We start from the raw sequence: 24325 nt of genomic DNA, 5'->3' as shown, positions 1-24325 counted from the left end.
CAGTGCGGTTCAGGTCAACCATAACGTTATCACGACTTCTACCGCGGTAACTAGTCGCGAAAGCGCCGACCAGGTGCAGTTAGTTGGGCGGAGTGTTCGGGAGAGTCGGGCGGGAGAGCACGGAGTTGCGGAGCTCGGAGCGTGGTCTAGGCAAAGGAGAAAGAAAGGAGGGTGCCGCTCGGCATCCAAAAGAGTCTTCGCGGGGGGCCGCAGGCGACATTGGGGAACGGAAGTTGATGCAAAATCGGTGGTGTAATGCGAGGGCTTGAGGTGCTTGCGGTGGGTACTACTACTAAGGTGGTGAGGACGTTGAGATACTTCCATACCATCTAGGTAGTGGATGCCGACGAATTATCCGTAGTAGTCGAAGGATTGATATGGTCTGTGACCGAGTCCCTCCTTGTTGATGGACAACCGCTGTTGGAAGCGAGAAAAGGGGCGAGGCGCAGTCAACCGTCATTGGTGTCGTAACATGGTGTCTCTTGGTGACCCACAGTCGCATGGGCGATGACCCCTGCGATGCTCAGGTACGAATGCTACGATGCATAACCGATTGGGCAGGGGGGCTCAAAATGGAACCAAACCCTTGCGTGGCGTTCGGAATCGACCGAGAGGACCGGCGCGATGGCACCTCGCGAGGCATCGTCACATTCTACGGAGGATATAGGATAATAATCATAATACGTACATAGAACTCGCAACTCCCTCTTCTTCTTTCCTTTGCCCATCCTCCTGGTCATGATGGTGTAAGTAGCCGTCGGGTCTTGTCGCTCGTTCCTCTAGAGTACTCACTCTACCGCAGTCGAATCTTTAGACTGGTGGTCACTCGCTTCATTCTTTTTCATGTCGTTCACTACTACTAGTACCCCGGGCAAAGCATTTTGAGGTTGATTTTGGGTTTCCGTTGTTTGCCATACCACTGCTCAACACTAAACAAACATGCATATCGCTTCCCTGGCGGTCGGAGCACTGCTCCTAGGCGCATCTCATGCGGCTGTGACCATCGTGGTCACGGCGACCACCACCATCTGCCCGGTTCCCAGGCCGACGCGCACATGTGATGCGTCTTCTGTGGACTTTGCATCCACAGACGGCACCACAACACGGGGTTTGTCGACATCTTCCACCAGTGCTGAGGGTACGACACAAGGCCTGTCGACATCTTCATCTTCCTCCACCAGCGTCCAACAAGTCTCGATTTCCCCTACCAGCACCGAACAAGTCTCTATTTCTTCCACTACGCAAACGAGCTGGTCCAGCAGCGTGGTCCCACCACCTTCGCAGACTACCCTCCTCACCCGAACGAAGGAATCCTCCGTGGTCAGCACTTCTACCACTGGCAAGGCCAGCTCGGCGTCCTCGAGCAGCAAGCCCAGTTCGGCATCCTCGAGCAGCACCGCCGCGGCAGAGCCGACCAGTATTCCGCGCGCTTATCCCGCCGACGTTGTCGACAAGCTCCGTGACTCGACCGTGGACAAGCTCAAGACGTATCTCGAGGGCCAGCCTTCTGATACAGGGTGCACCCTGGAGAACGCATCTGTCCGCCGTGAGTGGTAAGTGCACGCCCCAGACCCGCTCATCAGAATCAGAAAGAAAAAAGTGAGACCAACCCATGACCGCCAACTCTCTTCTCGACAAACAGGTCCGACCTCTCCGTCGCCGAGCGGGAGCAGTACATTGCCGCGGTCAAGTGCCTGCAGTCGGCAAGCCCCAAGTCGCCGGAGCAGCTTGTTCCGGGTGCGCGCAGCCGCTTCGACGACTTTGTGGCCACGCACATCAACCAGACCAACTCGATCCACAACACGGCCAATTTCCTCTCTTGGCACAGGTACTACGTGTGGACCTACGAGAAGGCTCTCCGCGAAGAGTGCGGCTACAGCGGCTTCCAGCCGTACTGGAACTGGGACCGCTACGCTGCCGACCCTGCCAATTCGCCGCTCTTCAACGGCAACGCGTCCAGCATGAGCGGCAACTCGAAGAATGGCGCATGTGTCTCGTCGGGGCCCTTTGCAAAGTCAGTCGATTTTCTTTTCTTTTCTTTTTTCCCCTTTCTTTTTCCTTTTTATTTTTTTAAGGAGCTAGGTTGAGAGGGGCGTCATGCTGACACCATAATCCCCCTTTTCCAGCTTCCAAGTCAACCTGGGCCCCGGGCTCTCCCTGAAATACAACCCGCGCTGTCTGAAGCGCGACATCAGCAAGAGCCAGGCTGCGCAGACCACGGCCGACAAGACGTATGCGCTCATCACCCGCAGCCGCGACATCGCCAGCTTCCAAGACACCATGCAGGGGGTTCCAGGTGTGCATGCCGGCGGCCACTTCACCATCGGCGGCGATCCGGGCAGCGTAAGTGCTTTATTAAGTTCCGAGTTCCGACCACCTCACCTTTCATCAATCCATGCATGCCCTGTGATTATTAGTACTAATTTTACCATCCCAACACGCAGGATATCTTCGCCTCTCCCGGCGACCCGGTCTTCTACCTGCACCACGCCATGATCGACCGCGTCTGGTGGATCTGGCAGATGCAGGATCCATCCAGTCGGCTGACGCAGGTTGCCGGCTCCGTCGCCGGTTCCCGCCGGCAAGGCAAGGGCACCGACCTTGTCGACCTGGGTATCAACGCGCCGGCCGTGGCCATCAACGACTTGCTCGACACCATGGGAGGCTTGGACGGACAGATGTGCTACATCTACCTCTAGAAGTTTCCATGGTTGTGGCTCTTTTTCGCTAGATAAGCCGTGACACCGCGGCGGGGCTTTCCAGGTTCCTCTCACGCCCCGGCCTTGGGGTTCAGAAGCTTGGTTTATTGTGTCAGACGAAAAGTACATTGCGCACGCTACGTATTTGCGTATATCGTATTGATAATGTTCACGTTGGTAATGTTTTAGTAGCTTAATCTACATTAATGCCTGGGTCTACAACCCCGAGATTTGTGTTTTGCCCCCTTTCTGATGAGAGTGCTGATGGAAGGAGCTACCCTATGAGGCATGGGACGATAAAACAGTGTAGGTAGGGCAGAGTCAAAAACCATCCCCGGCACAACGTCCCTTTCATCACTCAGTCAGCCAGAGAGCTATTACTAATACTACCCGGCCGGTTAAGGGATGCATGAATTCAATCGCGTTTTGACCATTCAATCAATCAGCCTTCATCATCAGACCTTGAGTTTTTCTGACTGTTTGGTCTTCCACGTCTCGATCTCATAGAATGATGCTCGGTCCGAATTCAAGTTTTGGACACCGCCAAACAGCGCGCGAAAAGTGTGGTAGTATATACGTGAGTCAACTAATTTACACAACTGAGAAGCGAACTGTTTGCGACCAAACACCGTATATACAGTGAAATCCTGCTAGCAGGACTGAGAAAAACCTAACATAGACAATGACTCTCGCTGTTTGCTAGACCCTTTTTCATATGAAAATGCAAACCTCATCCCCTTCCTGACCCCAGCAGAGTCGTCATTGGTGAAGCCAGGCGTATGACGGGACCGACACACGAGTGAAAAGAACACCACATCTCCTTTTTACTGCTCGGATTGTTCGGCGTCCATTCGGGCAGCCAGGTCGGCGGCAGCACGACGGGGGAACGCGCGGTTGCAAGCAGGGGACGAGGGAGCAGGGGACGAGGCAGCAGGGGCGTTGCCGCCACCGGTGCTCTGGGAGCCGGAACCACCGCCGACGGTCTGGAGCTTGTCGCCGCCAGCGCCGTTCGCGGAGCCGCGGATGGTGCCGCCGGGGATGACGTCCGGGCCGGGGGCGACCGGGTACGCAGTGCTACGCCCCCAGACGCTGAAGTTGAGCGGGGCGTCGCGGGGCTGGTAGGCGCCGGGGAACTTGACGGCCTTTCCGGGCATGCTGGTGGCCGTGTTGCCCGTGACCTCGATCTGGGCGCACGAGACGTAGAACTCGGCCTGGCCGTCGTGGGCGCCGTGGAGGCCGATGTGCTCCGCCCGCAGAAGGTACTGGCCGTTGGGGATGGTGGCCGGGATGATGCCCCAGACGTTGTTCTCGTTCCAGCTGCACCAGGCGTCGGTGCGGAGGCTCTCGGGCGAGCCCTGCTTGCAGATCAGGGACTGGTGGATCTTGTACCAGTCGCTGCCCTTGTCCGTCTTCGCGTTGCTGACCGGCGCGATGTAGATCTGCGAGGGGCCCGGGTGCTGAATGCCATTGGCGCCGAAGGCCTGGCGGAGGCCGATCTTGTCGCCGGCCTTGACGGTAATGACCTGGGGCGCACCGGTCGCGCCCTTGTTGCAGGAAAAGTCGGCATCAAGCGGGCTGATGGAGCCCTGGGGGATCTTGTTGAACTTGATGGGCATGTAGCCATTGCTGTGCTTCCGGATGAAGGTGTTGTCCCCGCCAACCTGCTTGTCGTTGAGCTGGAGCTTGTCGAAGGTGTAGTGAGCGCTGGCGCTCGAGACGAGGCCGAGGATGGCGGCGAGAGCAGCAGAAGTCTTCATGTTGGAAGTTGGGAGCCGAGGAGGATCCGGGATCGTCGATGCGAGTCGTTCGAGGCGCGGTTTGCGAGAGAGAAAAAGGATTGGTAGCGGACGTCAAGTCGCCAGGTCAAAACGAATGGAACAGAATATTCTCTTAGAGCGAAAGGAAGGGCAGCCGGCCGCAGACGCGCGAAAAAAAGAGAGTAAGATGGTGCTGGAGAGAGCATATTGAAAGCCTTCGACAACAGGAATCAACGGGTTCTTATAGCTCGAACAACTCACCAGACAGCCTCGTCCCAATCCCTCGGCTATGCATGGGGGTGATAGATGATCTGCTTAGTCGAAGGTTAGCTAACAGCCGCCAAGTCGATGGCCAAGCCTCGTGTCCACGGCAGTGAGGCACAGGACATCCTCGAGGCTCCGCAGTTTGCAAACACCAAACAAGCGAAATCTCGGTTGCGATTCAGAGTGTAACTATACCTACTTGTTGGCGCGAATCTGACGGTTTGTAGAGATCGTCCCTGACATCGTCCCTGGTCCAGATACCTTGGCAGCTGGGCTAGCCTTAGCGAGAGTGGGGATCGGCCCGAAGCCGATTTGTAGTTCTTGTTGCCGGAATGCGTGCCGTAAGATGATCAGGATAGGGAGGCAGAGTTCTTGCAGTGTCCCGACTTCTTGGACGCATGAAGTTGTTTCACCTCGGCGCTAGAGGAAGTGGAGGCAGTCATAGAAGGTTACATACCACAGTAGTAACATAAACCACGTGTAAATAACCCTGTCCCTACATTCTTTCATTGATTACCCAGACCTATAGCAAGAGAGGTATTACTACCCGTCTTTGAAGTTCGACTATGTCTAGCAACTTAGGGTTGTGTGTCTCTCTGGCCCGTAAGTAGGTAGCTAAGATAGCACAGAATCTCTCCATGTCCCGTTTCCCGCCTTGTTCGAAACTTCACCGTAACCACGGTATAAACTTACCGAAACTGAAGGAGACGGAAAGTATTGTACATACGATCTCACCGACCTACATACAGTATGCAGTAGCTGAAACGAAACCCCCGATCCACCACGTATGGGGATTACCGATGGAGGCGAGAAGATTCGGCAGTGGGGGCTTGCGTGGGCCCCATTTGCTGAGCTTATCTACACTATTATCAGAGCTGCAGGTTTTTTTCCCCATTGCCCACTTGTTATTGCTTTCAAAGTCAGCTTACTGAGATACTCGAGCTGTCGGGACAAACCCTATCATTTAACCTTATAACGTTATATGTTCACCGGCAGGGCGACAACGTTGATGGTGCGGGACACATAAGGGTTGGGGGTTTAGCCTAGGCTGGACTGGGTTAAGGTTTAGGCTGAAATCGAGGGCGGAAGCCGTGCCGGTGGTGAATATTGACCAATCGGCACAAAACTAGAGACCTAGCAGGTGGATCCTGCCGAGTACGCCAAGGGGCCTGGTCGTGAACTCGTACCATGGTAAGGAGACGGTGAGTGGAACGCACGATCTGTGTAAACCGAGAGAACAGAATTTGGGGCGAGTGATACCAACCTGATACGGGAATTCCATAGTGGAAAGAATGAAAAGAAAAAGAAAGAAAATAACAACGAGAAAAGAACATGTCGCATCCAGCGTTTTGTGAGTTCACCCGCCTCGACACTTTCCTAGAATGCATGTGTACCGACACGTACTTCGCCCCTGAAGAAGTCATTCCGTGTCATGGCATAGAGAAGTCCCGTAAGCTGTGAGTCGGTCCCTTGGGATTATCAGCAGGTGGTCTCTCCCCCTTCCCAGTAGAGTTATGCACTCACCGGCCCCACTCATCAAGGAAATGGCAACTGGAAGGTCTTGTTCGCCACCGGTGACCTTCGATGGATGCGAGACCTGGCCGACTGCTTTGACCTGTCAGCCTCCAGATCCAATTCGCTATTGATAGGCGACTAAAAACGAAATGATAACGGCATACCTGGTATAACCATGCTTGGGATTCCAGCAAGGCTGGCTTGATGGTCTTCGCGTTCGTTCCAGCTATACGATGGCTTTACGTCGAGGGGGTCTCTGCTCATCGGTCAGATTCTGTTTTTTTGCCAAAGAGCCTCACCGGAGGAGTTTGCTACTGACTTCCGATACACATCACGGTAGAATGGGTTAATGTCCCCGACGGGGTACACCATGATGGTGTTGAATTCATCATCACCGCCAAAGACGGATTCTCGCAGCCATTTGGCATAGATACGTTTACGCTCATGGGCTCTAGCCACATCCTCGGCGGAGAGCTCCTTTCCGTGTCTCCTATTGTTTCTTTTGTCAATTCCCATACCCGACTTCACGGTACCAAGCTCAGCTGGGCTTACCAACAGGATTGGATGACTGGATGGACGTAAGGCGGATTTCCGAATCTCGCCTCGTATTCCTTGCGGAACGGTAGGTAGTTGGCGTAGTAGCCCCTCCACAAAAGTGTCATGAACGTCTAGAGAATGTCAATCCTGGTCTGATATTGAGATGTGTGTCTCTGCGCCTACGTTCTGCAAGAATTGGTCCAAGGGCAAGCCGCTCCTTGAGGGGTCGACTTCAAGCCATTTTTTGGCGAGGCTAACTACCATCCTCTTCACCCCGAGATATGCCTCGAGCCTCTCCACGGCACCTTCCATGACTGTTCGTGCAGCATTCTGAGGCCACTGGTCCCAGTAGTCGCTAGGATACAGCAGGACAACGGGCTTCGCGTCAATGCTTTGTGATGGGCTTGCTGGTTGCCGGGATAGCGGACTCAGCTGAGACCGCGGCGTTGATCGTCTCCGTCGAAAAGGGAATATAGATCTAAGGGGAGGTATTCCGCAGAGCCGAATCCGTGCCTTGTCCACATGCTGTGCTGGTTTGTTTTGCAGGTGGCGCGAAGTTTGAATATCCGAAACTTCCTTCCTGGCCATCGTTGACCCAAACAGAAGGCTTGAGACCCGATGTGTCAGTTCGGCATCACGGCACACAATACCGGGCGTATCCATGTCTCTACGGACCAACAATCAGTCACCGACGGTTGAAGCAGAAGCGACCGGGCACTTACTCAGCAACGGGTAGGATCCCGGGAAGATGCTCAGGGGTATGCGTCGGCCTCAGGGCGAAGAGGCCCATAACGGCTGCCGGGCCACGTATGCTGCCGCCGGCTAGGTCTCGTTAGCAACTGCTAGTAGCAGATTAGCTCACGAGATAGGAGAGTCACTTGCTGTCTGACCCAATGCCAACATCGCACCAATCATATCCGGCCAGCGCCACGCAAGTGCCCGTGCTGCTCCCCCGAGGAGACAGATAGCCATCGCCCCTGGGGTTCCAGGGGCAATGATAGTCGACCCAGTCGGCAGTGGGCTGGTCGCTGGAGGCAAACTGCGTGCATTTCGTCTTCCCGATAACGATAGCGCCGAGCTCCGTCAACCTGGCGATGATGGCAGCTGTTTCGTCTCGGGATCCGTAGAGCTTTTCATAAGATCGAGATTGACCCGTCGTCTTGACCCCTTTCAGGTCGATGATGTCCTTGACAGTTACGCGGACTCCATTCAGCGGTTTTTGAGCTGTTCTAGGGTAATGTAGCCTCGACGGAACAGGAACCATCAGCTTTCCTTCGCGCATGATCGAGACGCCGGTGAAACTGTGAATTTACAAAAGTCATAAGCCAGATCACTGATGAAATAAGTCTGTAAAGGGATCACCAACCTTTCTGAATTGTCATCTTGAAGCGTCGGCAGTTGAAACGCTTCATACACGTCTGGGAACAGCCTCCACGTGCGATAGATGCTCTGTCCCCGAACAAAGTAAGGGCCCTCGGGTACTAAGCCGTGGACGACGAATACGGATCTACATCCACAATCGAAGAGCCCCTTCACCGCGTCGTCCAAGCCGGAAAGTACCTTCTCAGAGCACGCGATAATAGCGATTTCGAGAAAGCAGGGCTCGAATTCCGTGTCATGACGAAACGAAGTAATCTTGGACTGTAAGTTGGCGGGCGCATCCCGGTGCAGAACGGTGGCAGGGCAGAGTTCTGATAGTTTCAATATTGATGCCTCGCCGGCGTAAGCTCTTAGTTGAAGAGCAGGTAGCGGTTGCGGTGCGACCAAGTAGTGCGAGTCAGGGGAGAGCGTGACCAGGGAGCCTTCCTGGGCGGCTAGGACGCCGGTGCGTGGACGGCGTGCTTGGAGATGCCTCATTGTGACTGAATGCCGGTGATGGGGCGAGGTTAGCTGCCGCGCGTAAAGAAACTGAACTGAATTCGGCGTCCTCTCACGCTCCCCTCATACAAACCCCCTTTTTTTCAGGGCGGGCTAAGCAATTGCCACGGTCCGAGCGGCGAGCACCCTGGTAACTGGTCGCGGTTTGCTGGCATAGGAGACTCGTACCCGAATAAGTGGTAGGTACTCAGTACGTACTTCGATGTGTGGTTGCATTGGATGTATAAGCAGCAGGTAAGCGTGCCCCAGCCCGGCATACATGACCATGTAGGGAGAACAGCGGCGCGGGGTTCGGAAGTCCGTGGTACCTAGGTCATCCTGGCATCTTGCAAAGCAAGGGGCGGCGCCCAGGACAAGTTCGGATGAGGCGGTCGCACCGGTCGGTCACCGGTGTCCCGAGAGGGGAAAGCCATCGGACTTGGGGAGAGTTGGTGGAAATGAAGCCTCGCAAGAGGCAATTGAAATCAATGATACCAGAGAAACTACCTTACGTAACTACCTAGGGGATGGGGGGGACTGCATCAGCTATGTGGCACCACGCCACGTAATATAAGAAGGTCGGGTAGGTAATTCAGCAGGATGGGCGTGGGGTCTGACAAGATCGGATGCGTCCAGTGTTTCTTCAATTCTTGCGGACTTGAGTTCTGCCCCTCATAAGACATTTACCCGACCATGGACTGTTGTTACTGGGCAATACCTGGCAGTCAGGAGCAAACTGAAACTGAATAAGACCCCGCGGAGATGAGTGCACTGCTTTGTCCTACACCGTGCGACACACCAGAACATTACTATGCTGTCAGTGGTCAAACAAGTAGATCATAGCTGGCTAATAAGTTGTTTATCTAAACCGCAAGACTGCAGGTGGCGTCGGAATGTGGCATCAGAGGAGTGGAGTGGAGGGCTGAAAGCCTGATTGCAAATTGCCACACGCCTTCGCCCATTCCAGTGCTTGCGCATCTTCGAAGCGTTATTGGCAGTCAGGTTTGGCCACCGACGGCCGACGGGTATATCTTGGTAGGTATGAAGAGTGTCAGTGCTCCACGGGGGAGACTGGGAGATGACGTTCGACTTTTGTGGGACGATTATCAAGAGGCCGACAAGTTACAACTCAACATCCGGCTCTGTTGGCTCATAGACCACAGCGTCCGCGAGCACCATGGCGACGGTGACGTCTTCTATCAATTACACGGCGCCACTGGATCTCTACAAGGTTGAGAAACCCTTCTACTCTAACGTTCCTGCTCCGGATGGCCGGCAAAGCAACCAGGTTGCCTGGAAATACGACGCCATCGAGTTCCATGACATCCGTGCTGATGTCTCACGGTTCACCCTCGACGAGAACGGATTCGAGATCTTCCGGTTTGGAGAAGAGTCGGAAGAAGGAGTCGACAAGTTTGACTCGGACTCCTGGATAGAGCAAAGCTACTATCCGGTCGTTGAGAGCCTGCTCAAAGCCCGCTTGGGAGACGTTGTTGTCAAAGTCTTTGATCACACAGTTCGTCAAACAACAAAAAAATAGCTTGCAATGCAATTCGGTGACGGAATCACGGCTGACTTGAACATTCTACTGCCGTCCTTAGGTCCGCAGGCGGAAGACCGCGTCGGATCTGCTGCAGATCGCGGGGAAGTACATCCGTGCAACACGCCAGCCCAGTTTCTCTGCGCATTGTGGTGCGTTACCGGCTTGCTTTTGTGGTTTTGGAGGTTTTCCCTTTGTCCAAGGTGTGTGATCGGAGACAGAATGCTGATATCCGTTCGGCCGCTTGAGACCAAACGCTCTTGAGCGGAGAGAATCGTATCAAATTCCACATGGGACCGGCGGCGGCGGATCTGCTGAAAAGACGGTGCCGGATCATTAAGTAAGCGGTTCTTTTGAGATTCAGTCTTGCTGCTCGTTGAGTCTGGCCCGGAGGCTGACACTGGTCCCAGCGTTTGGAGGCCGCTCTTTGGGCCACTCGAGGACTGTCCGCTGACCTACTGTGACTGGCGCACGGTCGACATAGCCAGGGACTACAAGCCAGCGGACCTCATATTCCCTCACTACATTGGGGAACAATACTTGGTTACACAGCATCCGGACCATCGTTGGCATTTCCTCAGTGGACAGCGCACCAACGAGTTCACGCTGCTAAAGTGTTGGGACAACAGGACCGATGTGGCTCGATGTAAGCTTCAAGTTGGCCGGGCGGATGTGCACTGTGGACGAGAGCTAACGGAAAGTCAGGTGTGGCACACACGTCATTCATCAACCCGAACACGCCTAAGGGTGCGAGGCTTCGCGAAAGCGTAGAGTTTCGGTGTCTAGTTTTCGGACCAGGCGAGTGATGGATGACTGCACTCCGGTGAATATGGTTATGCAGCTGCGTGAGTTTGTTTGTGGGTGAGGAAGGAGAATGAAGGCAAATCAATTCATTTTTCAGGCTTCCACTTAGGATCGCAGTCTGGGAAGCACATGGCAAGACGAGAGAAATCAACAGCACACGTTTCCCCATCCCCGCGATGACAATGTCGTGCTCTCACATACACCCGTACCACTCAAGGACGCATTGTCCCCTATCAGGAAACAGCTGTGGGCAACACATGAACCTAACTTGTCCGTCAGGAGCCGAATCAACGACTGCATATCGAGTTGCACTTGCCTGTTAACCTCCCTCGGCGTTGGAGCTCGGGGGCACTGGAGACACAGGTGCCGAACCTGAACCCGATCCCGAGCCTGAGCCGGGGCCCGAGTCACTGCGAGAATGAACGATATGTGCATCTCGGGGCACCCATTGAAGCCAGGGCTTTGCATTCGGTTGCTTTGGGTCCGGCTTCCAGTTGATCCATGGCTTGGCTTTCAGCTCGTCTTCGGCCATGGTCTCGGTCTCGGGCGGCCACCACTTCCTCCATGGCTGCGTCTGGCCGGGGCCTGCAGTAGGCTCTGTAATGGAGCTGCTCATGTTTGCATCCGCCGATGCGTACCGGTTGTGTCTGCGGATGAGTGTTTTGGTGAAGTTGGACGCAGCCTTGAGAGCTCAGGTGGTTAATAGTTGGGCATTAATACCTCCATTTCATGCTGGTTTCAAGCCTCATGCTAGCTCTTGGCCTTTCCGTATGCCGATCGGAAGAAATGGTGTCGTGACGGAAGGAGGGTGATACAAGTTGCCTACACGAACCTCGTTGGGCGTGGGGGAGGGTGGGCTGAATACTGGTATCATTGGCCGTCTAGAAGGCGGCCGACCCCGTTTATGTGTTGTACCAACTGAACAAGTGACTTCAAGTTGCACGCAACTTGCCTGTCAAATGAAGATGCCAGAGGCGCTCGCGACTGGCCAGCTGGGGCTCCGAGTGACGTTCCCAAGGCCGCATCTGGCGACCAGACCGAAACACTCAGCTGCTCGTCTTGCTGTGGGTGTCTCCGAGGAGAACCAACCGAGCGAACAAGGCTTTGTTAAGGCCTCACCGCCTACAGAATCATCATACGCACGCCCAGAGTACCTCCCGTAGGTGGAAGGATGTAGTACATACCTTGGGTATCTCTGGCATTTTCGTGCGTTGGGTTGCTCTTGCGGCTCTGCGTTGCTTTGAAAGGCTTACGTTAGTCATGATCCCGCAAACATGTGTTCCTTGCACAAACCCCCCCGTTCCCCCGGCATGACAATCATTGGTGGTGTGTAGCGTTGTCAGAACTCTAATCTTGTTTTGCTCTTCCCGATGAGTTCCATCCGATTGCGTGGGCTGTCCAATGGCGAGCAGTTCACCCAGATTGCCAACCACATACGATCCCAGACGAACTCGAAGTTCATCCAGTCTTCCGGAATTGCTAGGGTAGAGGAGAGCTACGAGGCCACGATCACTCTGAAGACCCATGCGGACAAAGCCAAAGCACTCGCCATCGTCAAGGACTTCATATCCGAGAACCTGAGTAGCGTCCGAGTTGATGACACGTTCCTCGGCATTACCACTCTTGCGTCTCCTGAGACCTCGACAATGACATCCTTGATTGAGTTTGTTGCGCGAGATTTGCATCGATTCGACGGCAGCTGACAGCGGTTACAGCATAGTCGCCGTCCATGGGTTGGGCGGACACGGAGCAAACACATGGACATGCTCCAAGCCCGTCGCCCGCATCTGGCTACGCGACTTCCTCCCGGACAAATTTCCTGGCGCTCGTGTGATGAGCTTTGGATACGAATCTCGAGTGATGTCCCGAAGCACTGGCCGAGTCCAAGAGGCTGCGGAACAGCTTCTTCGACTACTTGACGGAATCGTCCTGAACAGGGGTTCAGAACAGGTACGTCCCACCGGAATGTTAAATGGCGGTGACCCCATGGGTATTCACTGGCTTGAAGCGTCCTCTGGTCTTTATAGCACACAGTCTTGGTGGCTTAGTCTTGAAAACGGTAGGTTACTTCTCTGAATTTGATTGTTAATTAAGGTGATCCGTAGCTCTAACATCCGTTCTCTTCATTTACTGCGCAGGCCTTAGCAAAATCCCATGGCATTGTATGCCCTATCCTCGCAAGCACTCGCTGCGTTGCGTTCTTCGGCACGCCGCACCGAGGATCGGAATCCGCAAACTGGGGCGAAGTCATCGCTCGAATCGTGTCTCTCTGGAGGACTGTCATGGTGCGGAACCTTCGCATGTTGAGAAAGAACTCTGAGGTGCTATTTGATCTGGACCAGAGTTTTGCACCTGTTCTCCAAGACAGCAACATCAAGATTCTGAGCCTCTATGAGCTGGAAAAGACCAAAAGCCCTCTATTTTTCCGGAGTATTTTGGTAAGTACCTTACGCTCTGGGTACTTCCTTCCAGTCTCGTCTTCTTCAAAAGGATGTTATGACTCGTTGGCACCTTCCTGTTCTGAGTTCTGATCATCTGATGTCCGCATGATCACCCAGGTTGTCCCCAAACAATCCGCACTTCTCAATGTCCCAAATGAGACGCCTATTCCGGTGAACTCGACACACAGAAAGATGTGCAAATTCGAAGATAAGCATGACTCGGCATACCAGATTCTGGTGGAGGGCGTCCGTCGTGCACTTTCAGGGGAGAGAAGTAGAGCATTCGTTGGCTTCCCATCCCAATTACCCTGCTGACCAGTCTGGGTGTTAAGGTTCAAACTGGGACTCGAGGATCAGCGCCACCGTCTCGGTAGGCATCGAGTCCGCCACCCGTGGTCCGATCATCTTTCCGGCCTACATCCCGTACGACGCATACTTTGTCGGTCGGAAAGGGTTGATGAGGGACATTCAGGGACATCTTTCAGTTTCGGCTGACCATCTGAAGACCGAGTGGCCTCCGTGCGTGGGTTTGGTAGGGCCACCGGGCATTGGGAAAACAAGCCTTGCAAAACGGATTTTTCAGTTGACGAAGGACCGTTACGATTACGCTTTCTTCCTGTCCGCTGGCTCAGAGCCGAAGCTCCTTCAGGAGTTCAAAGACGTCTTCCGTCTCTTGAATATAGGAGGCGGCGAAACACCTGAGGACACTCGGCAAATCCGAGACCTAGTCGTCGATCATCTGGCCAACACCCGTAAGAGCCTACCTGCTTCGTATTTCTCACTGTTCGCTTATGGCGAAACTGATACCGAGAATAGACAGGCGCTGGCTTCTCATCTTCGATAACGCAGACGAGCCAACATTACTGTGTTCTTCGTCGCCGCACAAGGGAAAGGGTTCGATCCTGGTGACAAGCCGCAACAATCACATCTGCCAAAGCATATCCAAAAATGCTCAGACCTTCTCAATCCCTCCCCTCACGGACAAACAGGGCGAAGAGCTCCTTCTGACAAGGCTCACCTCGTCCAACCACAAAGATGAGCTAAATCGCTCCGTATGTAGAGAACTGGCCAGACACTACCACTGCTATCCCCTGGTCTTGAGGCAGTTGGGCGCCTACATGAAATACACCCATACTAGTGCACAAGAGATGTTGGATCTGGTGGACAAGACTTCAGATACAGATGGAAAGGTATACTCGTACATGGACAGAGACAACACGTATGAAAGCAGCCTCCAAGCTGCCTGGAGTGCTGTCATGTCAAGCCTTCCAGCCGACTCTGTCAGGCTGTTGAACATTTTGTGTCTCTTCGATCCGGATAGAATTCCAGCGCAGTTGTTCCCTCAAAAGCTCCCACAGATGCCAGACGTCGGGTTTCTCACGGACGCCTTTGAGTACCGAGCAGCGAGAGGACCCCTCCTCAGTTACGACATAATCACCATGGCCGACAATAGCGTTATGTCTATTCATCGATTCGTCCAGAAAACACGACTGAAGCTCATCTCAGATGCAGAGAGGAAACAGGCGTTCGACGTGGCGCTGTCTACTCTAAAGATCTGTTTTCCGAGCCAAACCCTGGGAAACCACATGCACAACGTCTGGGACGCTTGCGAGGCTTTCCTCGTACACGTACTGGCCTTCGACAAGGCAGTTCGAGACTGGCAGCCAGCCCTCGGAGACAATGCGGCTTATATCAACATGATGTGCGACTGTACATGGTATCTCTGGGAAATTGGGCAGTACGACGAAGCGCTCAGGCTCCTCGAGCAGATCGAGGGCATCTGCAGCGAGACCATTGGTCTTCACACCCTTGAAGGCGCCCGGATCTACGTCAACCGCGGCAGTGTCTTCTCGACGCTCAACCGTTATGAGGAGGCGGGAAAGTTATTCGAAGAGGGACTGCGGATCCGCAGTGAGCTTCTCCCGAAAGATGACCCCTTGCTTGCGAACAGTTACATGCAGATGGGGAACTACTACACCTCTCAGGGGCAAATCGACAACGCCGTCCGGGCACACAAGCAGGCTATTGGAATCAGGGCCAAGTCTTCCGAAACGCCCAAGGGCATTATGATCATCTCGCACTTCAACATCTGCCGCAGTTTGCTGATGGGTGGCAGGCTCGACGAGGCAGAGGCCTACTTGAGAAAAGCGGAGGAACTGGAACCGCGACTGGACCAAGGACGAGAAGTGCTATATTACAGGAGCCAGTTAAGCAGTACCCTTCGTCGTTGAGAGAAAAGAATACCTATGTACTGACATTGGCCGGCGTAGTCGGCTCTACATTCTCGGAAACATCATGGCGGCTCGTGGAAATGTCAAAAGCGCACACACCATCCACGTCGAATGTTACAATATACGGGTCCAGGCAGGCAGCACACAGTATACGGTTGCCGCATCATTGCACAAGATTGGCACGCTGCTTGAGAGACTGGGTGAGCGGGAAGAGGCAAAGTAGGTAGTAACCCCATCCAGCATCAGGTAGTCTCACTGCTGACACCTCTTCCCATTCGGGATGATCAGAACGTCGTTCCGCGAGGCCGTTACTCTCCTCGAATCTGTCCTCGGAACAGCGAAGGCCAAGCACGCACGGCTTGCCCGGACAGAAATCAAGCTCGCCGAGCTATCCAGCAAACAAGAAGCAACGTCATGGCGAGCGCGAGCATACCAGCACTACTGCGACGCCTTCGGCCTCAAGGCCCCAGCTGAAGAAGACTACTGGTCCCAGGTCGACTTCGACGCCCTGGTGCCCCCGATTGACCGCTAGCGCAATGGATGGATAGATTGATACCCCCCCAAAAAAATTCGCGTTTATGATATCGCATTGCAGCATCTCATTGACCACCAATATCATGCATTAATGTGAGGCCGAGATGGAGAATGTGAGACGTAGAAACTGCCTAGTATCACTCTCAAAACATTAAGGAGGTACAATACAATATGCCCCTTTCTCCATGACACCTGCGTGTGAGAAATGCTAGCCCGTGCACCAAGGAAATGGAAAATGCTACCCCTGTCGCTCTCGAAGAAAAGAAAAGGATCCGGCAACCAACCATTGATTGCTACAACATTGCTGCAGAAGATACATCACTTGTAATGGAAGTCCTCCCCCCACCGCCTAAAGCTCCAAGCACTGGTGCGACTCCTCGGCTTCCCGGGCCCAAACGTGGCCACCCTCGTGTGCTCGAGCACTTCCTTGGGCGCAAACCCGTAATACACCTTCCCGCCCACGACGACCGGACTGCCCACAGCACCCATGCCCGTCCAAGCCCCGCCGGCACTCCCCGTCATAAACTGCGCCGCCGGCGTGCCGTGCGGCCCCGGTTCGGCGATGACGCCGTAACCGAGGCGGGTGTCGAGGATCTCGGCGGGCACCTCGCCCCACTTGCTGGCCTTCCAGGGCAGCTGGTCGAGGCAAGGGGCGCGGGTGGCGGCGACGACGCTCGAGACGTGCACGTCGCGCACGTGGAAGTTGTTCTGCGACAGGGCGGCCGACCCGAGCACGACGGCGGCCATGGCGACCGAGATGGCGACCGCGTAGGCGATCCACAGGTCGCGCCGGTTGTACACGTAGGCGTTGATGACGCGCATCTTGGTGCACGGGTACGCGAGCGTCGCGTTGCCCGTCGCGTTGGTCAGCCCGGCCCGCTCCGAGGGCCGTGCCGCCCAGGTGACGACGATGAATTTGGGGTACGAGAGCAGGGAGAGCGTCATGTTTTCGTAGAAGTCCCGGATCTGGTCGATGAGGTTGGGCACGGGCAGGTAGGTCTCGCGGTCGATCAGGCCGGTCTTGGTGACGTCGCCGTCCGGCATGGCGAAGGGGGCGTATTGGATGTAGCCGGGAAGGTAGCGGCGCATGCTGAAGCCGAGGGAGTGGTACGCGGCGACTTCGCGGTAGTTCTGGTAGTCGATGGGGAAGACATAATTAGACTCGGGCGTGGCCGTGATGTTGTCCTTGGTGCCGTCTTCGGCGTTCTTGTCCTTCAGGAAGGTTGTGTCGATGATGGGGCGCAGGTAGTCCCTCTTCAGCACCGTCGTGGATTGCGTGGAAAAGGTGTGGTTGAACTGCACAGTGTAGTCGACGAGATAATGCTCGCACCGGGTGAGCACGGCCTGGAAAGCCGTGTCCCACCCCTCGACGCCCTTGTTCTCCGGGGGGTTTCCGTGGCCTGTAAATTCTGCGTGGCCGATCCACAGCACCGGCTCCGTCCTGAAGGCTCCAAGGTTCTTCGGATAAGGGGGCGTCATGTTGGGAGCACCTCCAGCGAAGACCTCGACCTGGTTAGGATAGTATTCGCCAAGCTGGGTTTCGGCCAGGTAGCTGTAGTTGCCATTCGGCGCCAGCTCGCCCACGTGCAACGGCGAACCCTTCTGGCTCATGAGGCCCTTCTCGTCGAGCTTTGGGCCTTTCGCCAATTCCTCGCATTTGTACCCCGGTGCTTTGAATGAGATGGTGTAGCTGCAGTTCCAGCCAGCGCCGCACGTATCGAGGGCGACGTTGGGCCCGGGAATGACAGAACCGGTAAGAGCACTCTGAGATGCTACCAGGTCGACCATGGGGCTTATTCCGGTCCAGTAGTCAAAGAAGGTCTCGTTGAAGGGCACATCGACCAAGCCGGCCGAGTTCTGGACGGTTGAGTTGTAAAGTGAGAGAGAGACGCCTCGGAAATTGTTGATCCGCTCCGGCCGTCTCCAGTTCTTGTCCCTTTCTTGCTCGAAGTTCAGGGTGCGGACGTTGTAACAGTGGTCATCCTTGCTCTCCGTGATGCGAGACACGGTGAGAGTAGCAGGGGTCAAGATGACGGTAAGGGGAAAGAGCCTACAAGACGGTCAGCGTACATGTCGGGGGCTCGGAGCGGGCATTGTGAGCTTGCGCCCGGTGCTAACCATGCCAGAACGGCCAAGCACGCGGCCACCCTCGCCTTCTTGAGGAACTCCCAGTTAAACAGGGTCAGCGGTTCGTCGACGGCGGCAAAGACGCTGTCGATGGTCCTTAGCCGAAGCACGTTGCTGATAACCGTCACCCAAATCTGCTGCCGGTAGGCGAAGACGACGGCGCCGACGAGCGATGCCTTGGCAGCATAAGACAGCAAGCCGCCGAAGCGCATCATCTGGATCTGGTGTTTCTGGTCGTCGGCTGGTCTCCCGTCGAGTTTGCTGTAAAAGATGTGGTGGCCGACGGCAAAGGCAAATCCGAGGAAGAACATGCCGTACATGGGCCATGCGCTAACTATCATCTTCCATGGTGTCGACCCGGTCAACGACGCAAAGCGAGTGCTCCTCGGGCCGCCCGGCGGGCCCGAGCCGCCATACTGCGGCGGGTAGTAATAGGGTGCCGCACCCGAGGTGCCGAGGTCATACTCGTGGGCTTTGAGGTTAGACTTTGATGAGTCGTCGGCAAGCGGAGGAGTCTTCGGAGGACTGTCCTGCTGGAAGGAATCCCGGGCCGCGATGTATTGGTATCCCGGAAACTGAGCGCCACCACCGTCGGCCGACGCGATCCCCAAGCCCACACTGGACGGTGTACCCGCAGCGGCAGGCGTATCGCCATGCAGGGGGCTCACGGACTCGAAAGCACCTCGCGATCGGTGTGGCGAGTAAACATTGTCTGGTGTTGCCGCTACCGGGTCCCACCCGACATTCTGTTCCACGTGTTGTAGGTAGGGATCATAAATTTCAGATTGCCCCCGCGCCGGGGCGTGTTGTTCCATGGCGGCCGGGAAGCGAGAGACGCTGCGCGCATGGATATGCTGTGTTGGAACTCCCTGGTATGTTTGCGCTCGACCAGGGACCCGCGAGTTCACGGTTGAAGTGCACAGATGGCAGTTAAGGCGCTTGCACGCTACGGAGACGGGACATGCACGTCATGAATGTTCCCAGCCTGCTCCGATGGAAGTGGCGGCCGTTGCTGCGGCCGGGGAGGCGCGTAGCGGTTTAGAGTGGCACAGTGTGGACCAGGGTAACACAACCTCGCAGGCTCGCACCATAACTTATGAAGTTGTTTGATGATTGGTGATGTGTGACCATGAAAAGCAGCAAGAGACCGGCACAACAGCCGAAACCTTTCCAGAGCCGCTACCGGACCAGGTCCGAACTGTTTGCTGCGCATAGATGCGAGCCTGAATCTGTTGGGGCCTCGCAGACAGACAAACAGCTGGCTCGGCGCTGCGGGTGTTAGTGCTGACGACTTGGCACACATCGTCGTGCAGCAAGGGTACAGAAAGTGTGGCTGAGGGGGAGCGCTGAGAAAGTGCGAGCCAAACCGAGGCAATCATGCAAGCCCTAGGCGCTGCGGATTGGAACCAACAGGTTCCTTCGATCTGTATCCCTCAATCAGTGAGTGGCCTTCCAAGCCACCAGCAGCCCCGCCCATTCCGATTTGTCGCAAAGCGCGGCTCTGATCGCCGGTGAGCATGGTGAGCCGACAAGGTCATCATTACCAGGTACTAGGGTTCCTATACTGAACACACAAGACAGAGTCGGATCGAAGAGGCAAAAAGAGAAGCAAAAAGAAGGGAAAGAAGTGAAACGAACCAGCTTACGTAGTGAGATTGTCGCACATCCGATGCCTACAGGTTGTGTCTCGAACAGTTTCATCGCAGTGCATAGCTGCAAAAACGCAAAATAAGAGGACGAGACGCGATTTGAACGCGTGACCTACCGGACTGCAGCCGGTTGCTCTACCCCTGAGCTACTCGTCCATAGAGGGCAACGTTAAAAATACGGCCCGCCTGACTGTACTAAGGCGCACGGGCAACATCAGCAAGGTGACTTCGTTTCAAGTTGGCCCAAATAGTAAGTTCAGTTTCCCAGCTATCTTTTCCATGTTCTTCAAGATGCTTACGCACTGCTAAGGCATAGCACTGCCCAAAGGTGAACCTCCAAGAATAGAGCATATTGCCGCTTGAACTCTGATTTTCGAGATGTCAAGTTTGTCAACAGGCAGTTAATCGGGCCCACTACACGTACAGGACAATTGACCCTGAGCCCAAAGCAATGCATTAAGAACCTTTATACAACACACGCTTCAAGAATGGCCGGATAGCTAGTACCCGCCTAGGTGTAGACACTCTCGGTCCACGCATTCACCTGCAAGCCCTTCTCCGCCATGTTTGCGCCTTCGAGGAACTGCAACGGCATCCAGACCAAGTGCCCCTTGACCTTGTCCAGCTTCTGCCTCACCTCGTCCGGCGGCGTTATGCGGTCGTAGATGTGGCCAGCCTTGACACCCTTGGGCGGCATGTAGCTGTCGTAGTCGTCAAAGGTCTTGACTATTTCCGGTGTCAGCTTCCCCAATCATAACTAGCGCAGGTCGCAGGTGCTAATGAGCGACGGCCTTACCATAATCATCCGGATCAGAGTGGAACAGCTGCCTGAAGACCTGGGTGTTCGTCGATGCCCTCTCCGTCCACATATCCCACAGCTCGTCGCTGAGCGGGTCTTCTACCAGCTTCCACGTGTCGTCGTTGTCCCGGACATCATTGGGCGAGTCGTCACCGGGTGGCTGGGCATTGGGGTCATTGCTGGCATCATGGTCCTGTGGCGGCAGCAGACCGAGATGTTCCCGCCAGAGATAGCGCCGCAGCGTGGCAGCATGCCAGCCGGCCTCGTAAGGCTTCCCGTCCATGGTGGACTCGACGCGGTGCGTGTCCTCCATGACAATGCTCAGCTCGCTGTCGTGGTATCCCAGCTGGCTGCGGTCGTTCAGGTTGCTCGATCCGCAGACGACGATCCGGTCGTCGACGATGAGCAGCTTGGCATGGATGTAGAGCTCCTCCTGGATCCAATGGTTGACCTCCTCGTCGGGCTCGCCGTCCCAGGGGACCTCGGACACGGGACCTTGGCCGGCCATAGCATGGTGGGCAACGCTAAAGACCGGCTGCGCGTCCGCCTTGTCATAGTTCGTGTCTCCATCGGCGCCAGCTGCCTCGAACTTCCGCTTGGCGTCTAGTTCGTTCAGGAGGCCGGTCGATCTGCGTTCTTCGGCCACGTTCTCCCCGAGCTCTCCGTCGACAGTCTCGCGTTGCCTACTCAGGTCGCGCTGCCTACTCTGCTCATGATGCCCTCCCATGTGCTTATCGCGCCCGTCCTCGGGGTCCATGGTGCCGTGAATGCCCTCACTCATAATCTCCTCCGCATGGGCCCGCTGGACGTCCTTGTATTTGATCCCCGTCTCTTCTTCCCGCTTTTTGACGCCCGGCGTCACGTTTAGACGGTCGTAAGTGCGCAGGTTGAAGAAGAAGAGGTACTTGGTTGGGTCGACGCCCTCCTTCTCGATCTGTCCAAAGATGCTATGCTCGCCCCTGCAGATAGACTTGTACTGGTAGTCCATGATGGCTCGCGTGCCAATGGCGCCGTCTTCTCGCAGGTCTCCCGCAAAGCCCGGGACGGCGGGAATCAGGATGATGACGCGGAACTTGCGCCCTTCCTTTGCCGCCCTCAAGACAGCGTCCACAATGGCCCTTCCGATAGTGTTGCGGATCGGCGGCTGCTCCTCCCCGGTAGCGGTGATGAAGAACTGGTTCTCGATGTAGACGTAGTGCTGTGCGTTGCCGATGATCTCGCTGTAGGCGTTCTGGATGGAGTGGTCGGTGAGAATTCCGCTTGACCAGTCGGCGCTGGAGCGTACGATCTGGGCGCGGACGGTCCCACGGTTTTCGACGTGCTTGTTGGCCATGGGAGATAGGGGATGAAGCACATACCCGCCGACGGGGTGGGCGGGCCGTTGCACGCCAACGAGATCCTCATTCTCGCCCTGGCGCCCCTCCAGCTCGAGCCATTCAAACCGCTTATCCCGTTTGTACTTGTCGCGCTTGACGAAGTTCCACCGGAGAACAAAGTGCTCGGCGATGTCGTACACGCAGGGCCCGATCACGCCCATGGCAACGTCGTGCCACGGCATGCGACCTGCCTCGGCCTTGTTCAGCTCGTTCTGCTTCCAGTCATCGACATTCTTGAAGTCCATGATGCGGTTATTGTTGAAGTCTTGACCGGGCCACACTTCGTTCGCAACGCCCTCCGGGTGCATGTCCGCCAAGATATGCTGATGGTTGTCCCACCGGCCAAAGCACAGGTCCAGCCCGCCAATGAACGCTATCTCATAGTCAATGACGATGAGCTTCTCATGGTGGGCCCAGTAGAAGGTCATGTCTGCGGCATTCTCGAGGATGTTGTGGTCAGGGTGGCGCATGACCTTGATGTTGCCGAAGCCGGGAGAGCCTTCGGGGCATAGTGCCTGGAGTGCGTGCTTGGTGTGCACCGAGTTGCAGGTGAGAGCCGCCTCGACCTCCCGGTAGACAATGACGTAGATCTTGACTCCCGCCTCTGCCCGGCGCTTCAGAATCTGGTCGAGTCGCCACTCCTGGTTGAAATAGGGAGGGCGCCGGAGGAACAGCTCGGGCGATAACCACCAGTCGGCGATGTAGATAGTCTCCTTTGCCTTCTCTAGGGCAGCCGACACAGCCTAATGTGCTCAATGTGTATCAGCAACGAATACACACAAGTTCCAGCCGATGGGTCGGGCATCATGGTATGCGTACCCAGAAGTAATCTCTACCATCCACGTACCACTTCACCATATTACCCTCCCTCTCGGGGAAGTAGGACTCGAACCGGTGGGACTCGGCGATCTTGCTACGCTTCTCATCGCAGGCCTTTTCATGCGCCTCATCATGGCGATGGTGGGGGTTAAACTGCTTGGCGTCAGCAAGCCCTGGCCGGGAGCTAGAAAGTGCAGGGTTCAGAGAGCAAAGCCCACCAAGTTGGCAAACTTGCCGATCTTGTGTCTACATAGCTTCTGTTAGTATCCTTTCGACGGGGTAAAAGAAGACCCAGCATGGAATCTTTACTTTTGGTGGATCAAGTGGACCCCGGCGTCGCCCAGGTGATGGCTGTGGCCGAGTTTCTCCTTAAGATTGTGGAAGGGAAGTTTGAGTTTCCTGCCTAGGTCACTGCCATGGTGCTTGTCGTGCGTTCCATCGGGCGCCGGTATGGCCGCCATCTTGAGCTCGGTATATGTCGTGAGGGTCTATCCCTTCCAATCACTGACAGTACCTCCTGTGAAGGCCAACGAGTGAAGAAGGCAAAATGAATGGTGTAGCTATATGTGCGAACAAGCAACTTGCTGGGGATGTCTGGTGTCCGGGCGTAGATGAGATCACGAGCGAGTTACCAGCAGCAGCTCTACTATTCCGTTCCGTTTAAGTTCATGGAAGGGACAAAGGAGCATCAGCCAAGGAGTATGAGATCTGGATATGGTGTAGGAAGAAAGGTTGACATATCCGGCGGTTTGGGAAGTGGCCCCGGTGGCTATCAACAATCACCTTGGTTTGCAGTATGACTGCCGTCATGTTCACCTGTTTCCGTCATTCCCCTTAGGCATCCGTAGTACCGTACGAAACGGGAACGGCCGTGGGACAACGCTGAAGGAAATCAGGATGACGTCATGCGATCGAGGGGTCGGCATCGGCTTCCGTATCCGAAAGTCATTCCCTCTTTCCGAGAGTGCCTCATTACACAATAGATACAGTCGTCAATGGCAAGACCTGGGCTTAGAGCTGAGAATTGAGCCGGCCGTCCGTCGGGGTAGTTCTTGATGTTAGCATTCTCTGCAGGGCAGTACAGTACAGTACATGATACGTTCCGAGTCTCCAAGTGTCACCAAAATCCGACGTTCCATGCGGAGCTGCTAGCGCTTGGACCATCCCGTCGCACTCCACTCCTGAATCGGATCCGTCTTGGCAGGAACGGTCCGCGATGGGCTGGCCAAAATATCATGTTCGGTACTAACCATAGTACCATATAAGCTTGCGTCCATTCCAGTTGTTACCACCTAAGTCTGATCTCAGCGATACTTATAGTTTGATGGATATCACTGCATCGACTCTAAAGCTCCGGTCTCCGCCACACCGTTGAA

General features: G+C 55.3%; 8 protein-coding genes and 1 non-coding gene across 9 annotated transcripts; 3 read left to right on the top strand and 6 right to left on the bottom strand.

The window, feature by feature from the left end:
- Positions 1 to 616: 616 nt before the first annotated feature.
- Positions 617 to 3074, top strand: B0T15DRAFT_527438 (uncharacterized protein). Its single transcript, XM_062868973.1, has 4 exons — positions 617 to 1553; positions 1643 to 2014; positions 2127 to 2343; positions 2445 to 3074. The coding sequence occupies exons 1-4, from the start codon at positions 940 to 942 to the stop codon at positions 2697 to 2699; spliced, it is 1458 nt and encodes a 485-aa protein (XP_062722297.1). The 5' UTR covers positions 617 to 939; the 3' UTR covers positions 2700 to 3074.
- Positions 3075 to 3100: 26 nt separating this feature from the next.
- On the bottom strand, positions 3101 to 4927 carry B0T15DRAFT_527437 (glycosyl hydrolase family 61-domain-containing protein). Its single transcript, XM_062868972.1, has one exon. It carries the CDS (start codon positions 4454 to 4456, stop codon positions 3524 to 3526), a length of 933 nt encoding a protein of 310 aa, XP_062722296.1. The 5' UTR covers positions 4457 to 4927; the 3' UTR covers positions 3101 to 3523.
- An 807-nt stretch (positions 4928 to 5734) lies between these two features.
- Positions 5735 to 8629, bottom strand: B0T15DRAFT_552360 (amidase signature domain-containing protein; the record flags this gene model as incomplete). The annotated part of the gene is made up of 9 exons (XM_062870293.1): positions 5735 to 6189; positions 6245 to 6325; positions 6400 to 6491; positions 6555 to 6725; positions 6788 to 6903; positions 6956 to 7127; positions 7495 to 7584; positions 7663 to 8073; positions 8139 to 8629. 9 exons carry the CDS (start codon positions 8627 to 8629, stop codon positions 6098 to 6100), a joined length of 1716 nt encoding a protein of 571 aa, XP_062722295.1. The 3' UTR covers positions 5735 to 6097.
- A 1177-nt stretch (positions 8630 to 9806) lies between these two features.
- B0T15DRAFT_509885 (uncharacterized protein) lies at positions 9807 to 11018 on the top strand (the record flags this gene model as incomplete). The annotated part of the gene is made up of 6 exons (XM_062867824.1): positions 9807 to 10145; positions 10231 to 10321; positions 10355 to 10372; positions 10419 to 10509; positions 10580 to 10815; positions 11011 to 11018. The coding sequence occupies 6 exons, from the start codon at positions 9807 to 9809 to the stop codon at positions 11016 to 11018; spliced, it is 783 nt and encodes a 260-aa protein (XP_062722294.1).
- Positions 11019 to 11141: 123 nt separating this feature from the next.
- B0T15DRAFT_527418 (uncharacterized protein) lies at positions 11142 to 11841 on the bottom strand. Its single transcript, XM_062868971.1, has 2 exons — positions 11290 to 11841; positions 11142 to 11236 (listed from the first exon to the last, which is right to left on the bottom strand). The coding sequence occupies exon 1, from the start codon at positions 11587 to 11589 to the stop codon at positions 11293 to 11295; it is 297 nt and encodes a 98-aa protein (XP_062722293.1). The 5' UTR covers positions 11590 to 11841; the 3' UTR covers positions 11142 to 11236; positions 11290 to 11292.
- A 1828-nt stretch (positions 11842 to 13669) lies between these two features.
- Positions 13670 to 16337, top strand: B0T15DRAFT_143304 (uncharacterized protein). The gene is made up of 4 exons (XM_062861908.1): positions 13670 to 14166; positions 14231 to 15620; positions 15685 to 15864; positions 15934 to 16337. The coding sequence occupies exons 1-4, from the start codon at positions 13872 to 13874 to the stop codon at positions 16175 to 16177; spliced, it is 2109 nt and encodes a 702-aa protein (XP_062722292.1). The 5' UTR covers positions 13670 to 13871; the 3' UTR covers positions 16178 to 16337.
- An 8-nt stretch (positions 16338 to 16345) lies between these two features.
- B0T15DRAFT_143300 (uncharacterized protein) lies at positions 16346 to 19260 on the bottom strand. The gene is made up of 2 exons (XM_062861907.1): positions 18298 to 19260; positions 16346 to 18229 (listed from the first exon to the last, which is right to left on the bottom strand). The coding sequence occupies exons 1-2, from the start codon at positions 19119 to 19121 to the stop codon at positions 16498 to 16500; spliced, it is 2556 nt and encodes an 851-aa protein (XP_062722291.1). The 5' UTR covers positions 19122 to 19260; the 3' UTR covers positions 16346 to 16497.
- Positions 19261 to 20039: 779 nt separating this feature from the next.
- On the bottom strand, positions 20040 to 20111 carry B0T15DRAFT_t79. Its single transcript has one exon. It is a non-coding gene; the product is annotated as a tRNA-Cys (tRNA).
- A 275-nt stretch (positions 20112 to 20386) lies between these two features.
- B0T15DRAFT_143268 (uncharacterized protein) lies at positions 20387 to 23768 on the bottom strand. Its single transcript, XM_062861906.1, has 5 exons — positions 23259 to 23768; positions 23168 to 23195; positions 22950 to 23102; positions 20752 to 22873; positions 20387 to 20681 (listed from the first exon to the last, which is right to left on the bottom strand). The coding sequence occupies exons 1-5, from the start codon at positions 23408 to 23410 to the stop codon at positions 20467 to 20469; spliced, it is 2670 nt and encodes an 889-aa protein (XP_062722290.1). The 5' UTR covers positions 23411 to 23768; the 3' UTR covers positions 20387 to 20466.
- Positions 23769 to 24325: the final 557 nt, after the last annotated feature.

Source organism: Chaetomium strumarium, assembly GCF_033439665.1.
Source record: "Chaetomium strumarium strain CBS 333.67 chromosome Unknown B0T15scaffold_3, whole genome shotgun sequence".
Classification (NCBI taxonomy): domain Eukaryota; kingdom Fungi; phylum Ascomycota; class Sordariomycetes; order Sordariales; family Chaetomiaceae; genus Chaetomium; species Chaetomium strumarium.
Note: the sequence above shows the minus strand (reverse complement) of the source record. Positions and strands in the feature narration are given on the sequence as shown.

Excerpts from the sequence above, each read along its gene's own strand:
- B0T15DRAFT_527438 (XM_062868973.1), top strand. The coding sequence starts at position 940 with ATGCATATCGCTTCCCTGGCGGTCGGAGCACTGCTCCTAGGCGCATCT. Across the intron at positions 1,554-1,642 it reads GCATCTGTCCGCCGTGAGTG|GTCCGACCTCTCCGTCGCCG; the intron begins GTAAGTGCACGC and ends CTCGACAAACAG. Across the intron at positions 2,344-2,444 it reads TCGGCGGCGATCCGGGCAGC|GATATCTTCGCCTCTCCCGG; the intron begins GTAAGTGCTTTA and ends CCCAACACGCAG.
- B0T15DRAFT_527437 (XM_062868972.1), bottom strand. The coding sequence starts at position 4,456 with ATGAAGACTTCTGCTGCTCTCGCCGCCATCCTCGGCCTCGTCTCGAGC.
- B0T15DRAFT_527418 (XM_062868971.1), bottom strand. The coding sequence starts at position 11,589 with ATGAGCAGCTCCATTACAGAGCCTACTGCAGGCCCCGGCCAGACGCAG.
- B0T15DRAFT_143304 (XM_062861908.1), top strand. The coding sequence starts at position 13,872 with ATGAGGGACATTCAGGGACATCTTTCAGTTTCGGCTGACCATCTGAAG. Across the intron at positions 15,621-15,684 it reads GTGCTATATTACAGGAGCCA|TCGGCTCTACATTCTCGGAA; the intron begins GTTAAGCAGTAC and ends TGGCCGGCGTAG. Across the intron at positions 15,865-15,933 it reads GGTGAGCGGGAAGAGGCAAA|AACGTCGTTCCGCGAGGCCG; the intron begins GTAGGTAGTAAC and ends CGGGATGATCAG.
- B0T15DRAFT_143300 (XM_062861907.1), bottom strand. The coding sequence starts at position 19,121 with ATGGAACAACACGCCCCGGCGCGGGGGCAATCTGAAATTTATGATCCC. Across the intron at positions 18,230-18,297 it reads TGCTTGGCCGTTCTGGCATG|GCTCTTTCCCCTTACCGTCA; the intron begins GTTAGCACCGGG and ends ACCGTCTTGTAG.
- B0T15DRAFT_143268 (XM_062861906.1), bottom strand. The coding sequence starts at position 23,410 with ATGGCGGCCATACCGGCGCCCGATGGAACGCACGACAAGCACCATGGC. Across the intron at positions 23,103-23,167 it reads TCGGCAAGTTTGCCAACTTG|TTTAACCCCCACCATCGCCA; the intron begins GTGGGCTTTGCT and ends GACGCCAAGCAG. Across the intron at positions 22,874-22,949 it reads ATGGTAGAGATTACTTCTGG|GCTGTGTCGGCTGCCCTAGA; the intron begins GTACGCATACCA and ends TGAGCACATTAG.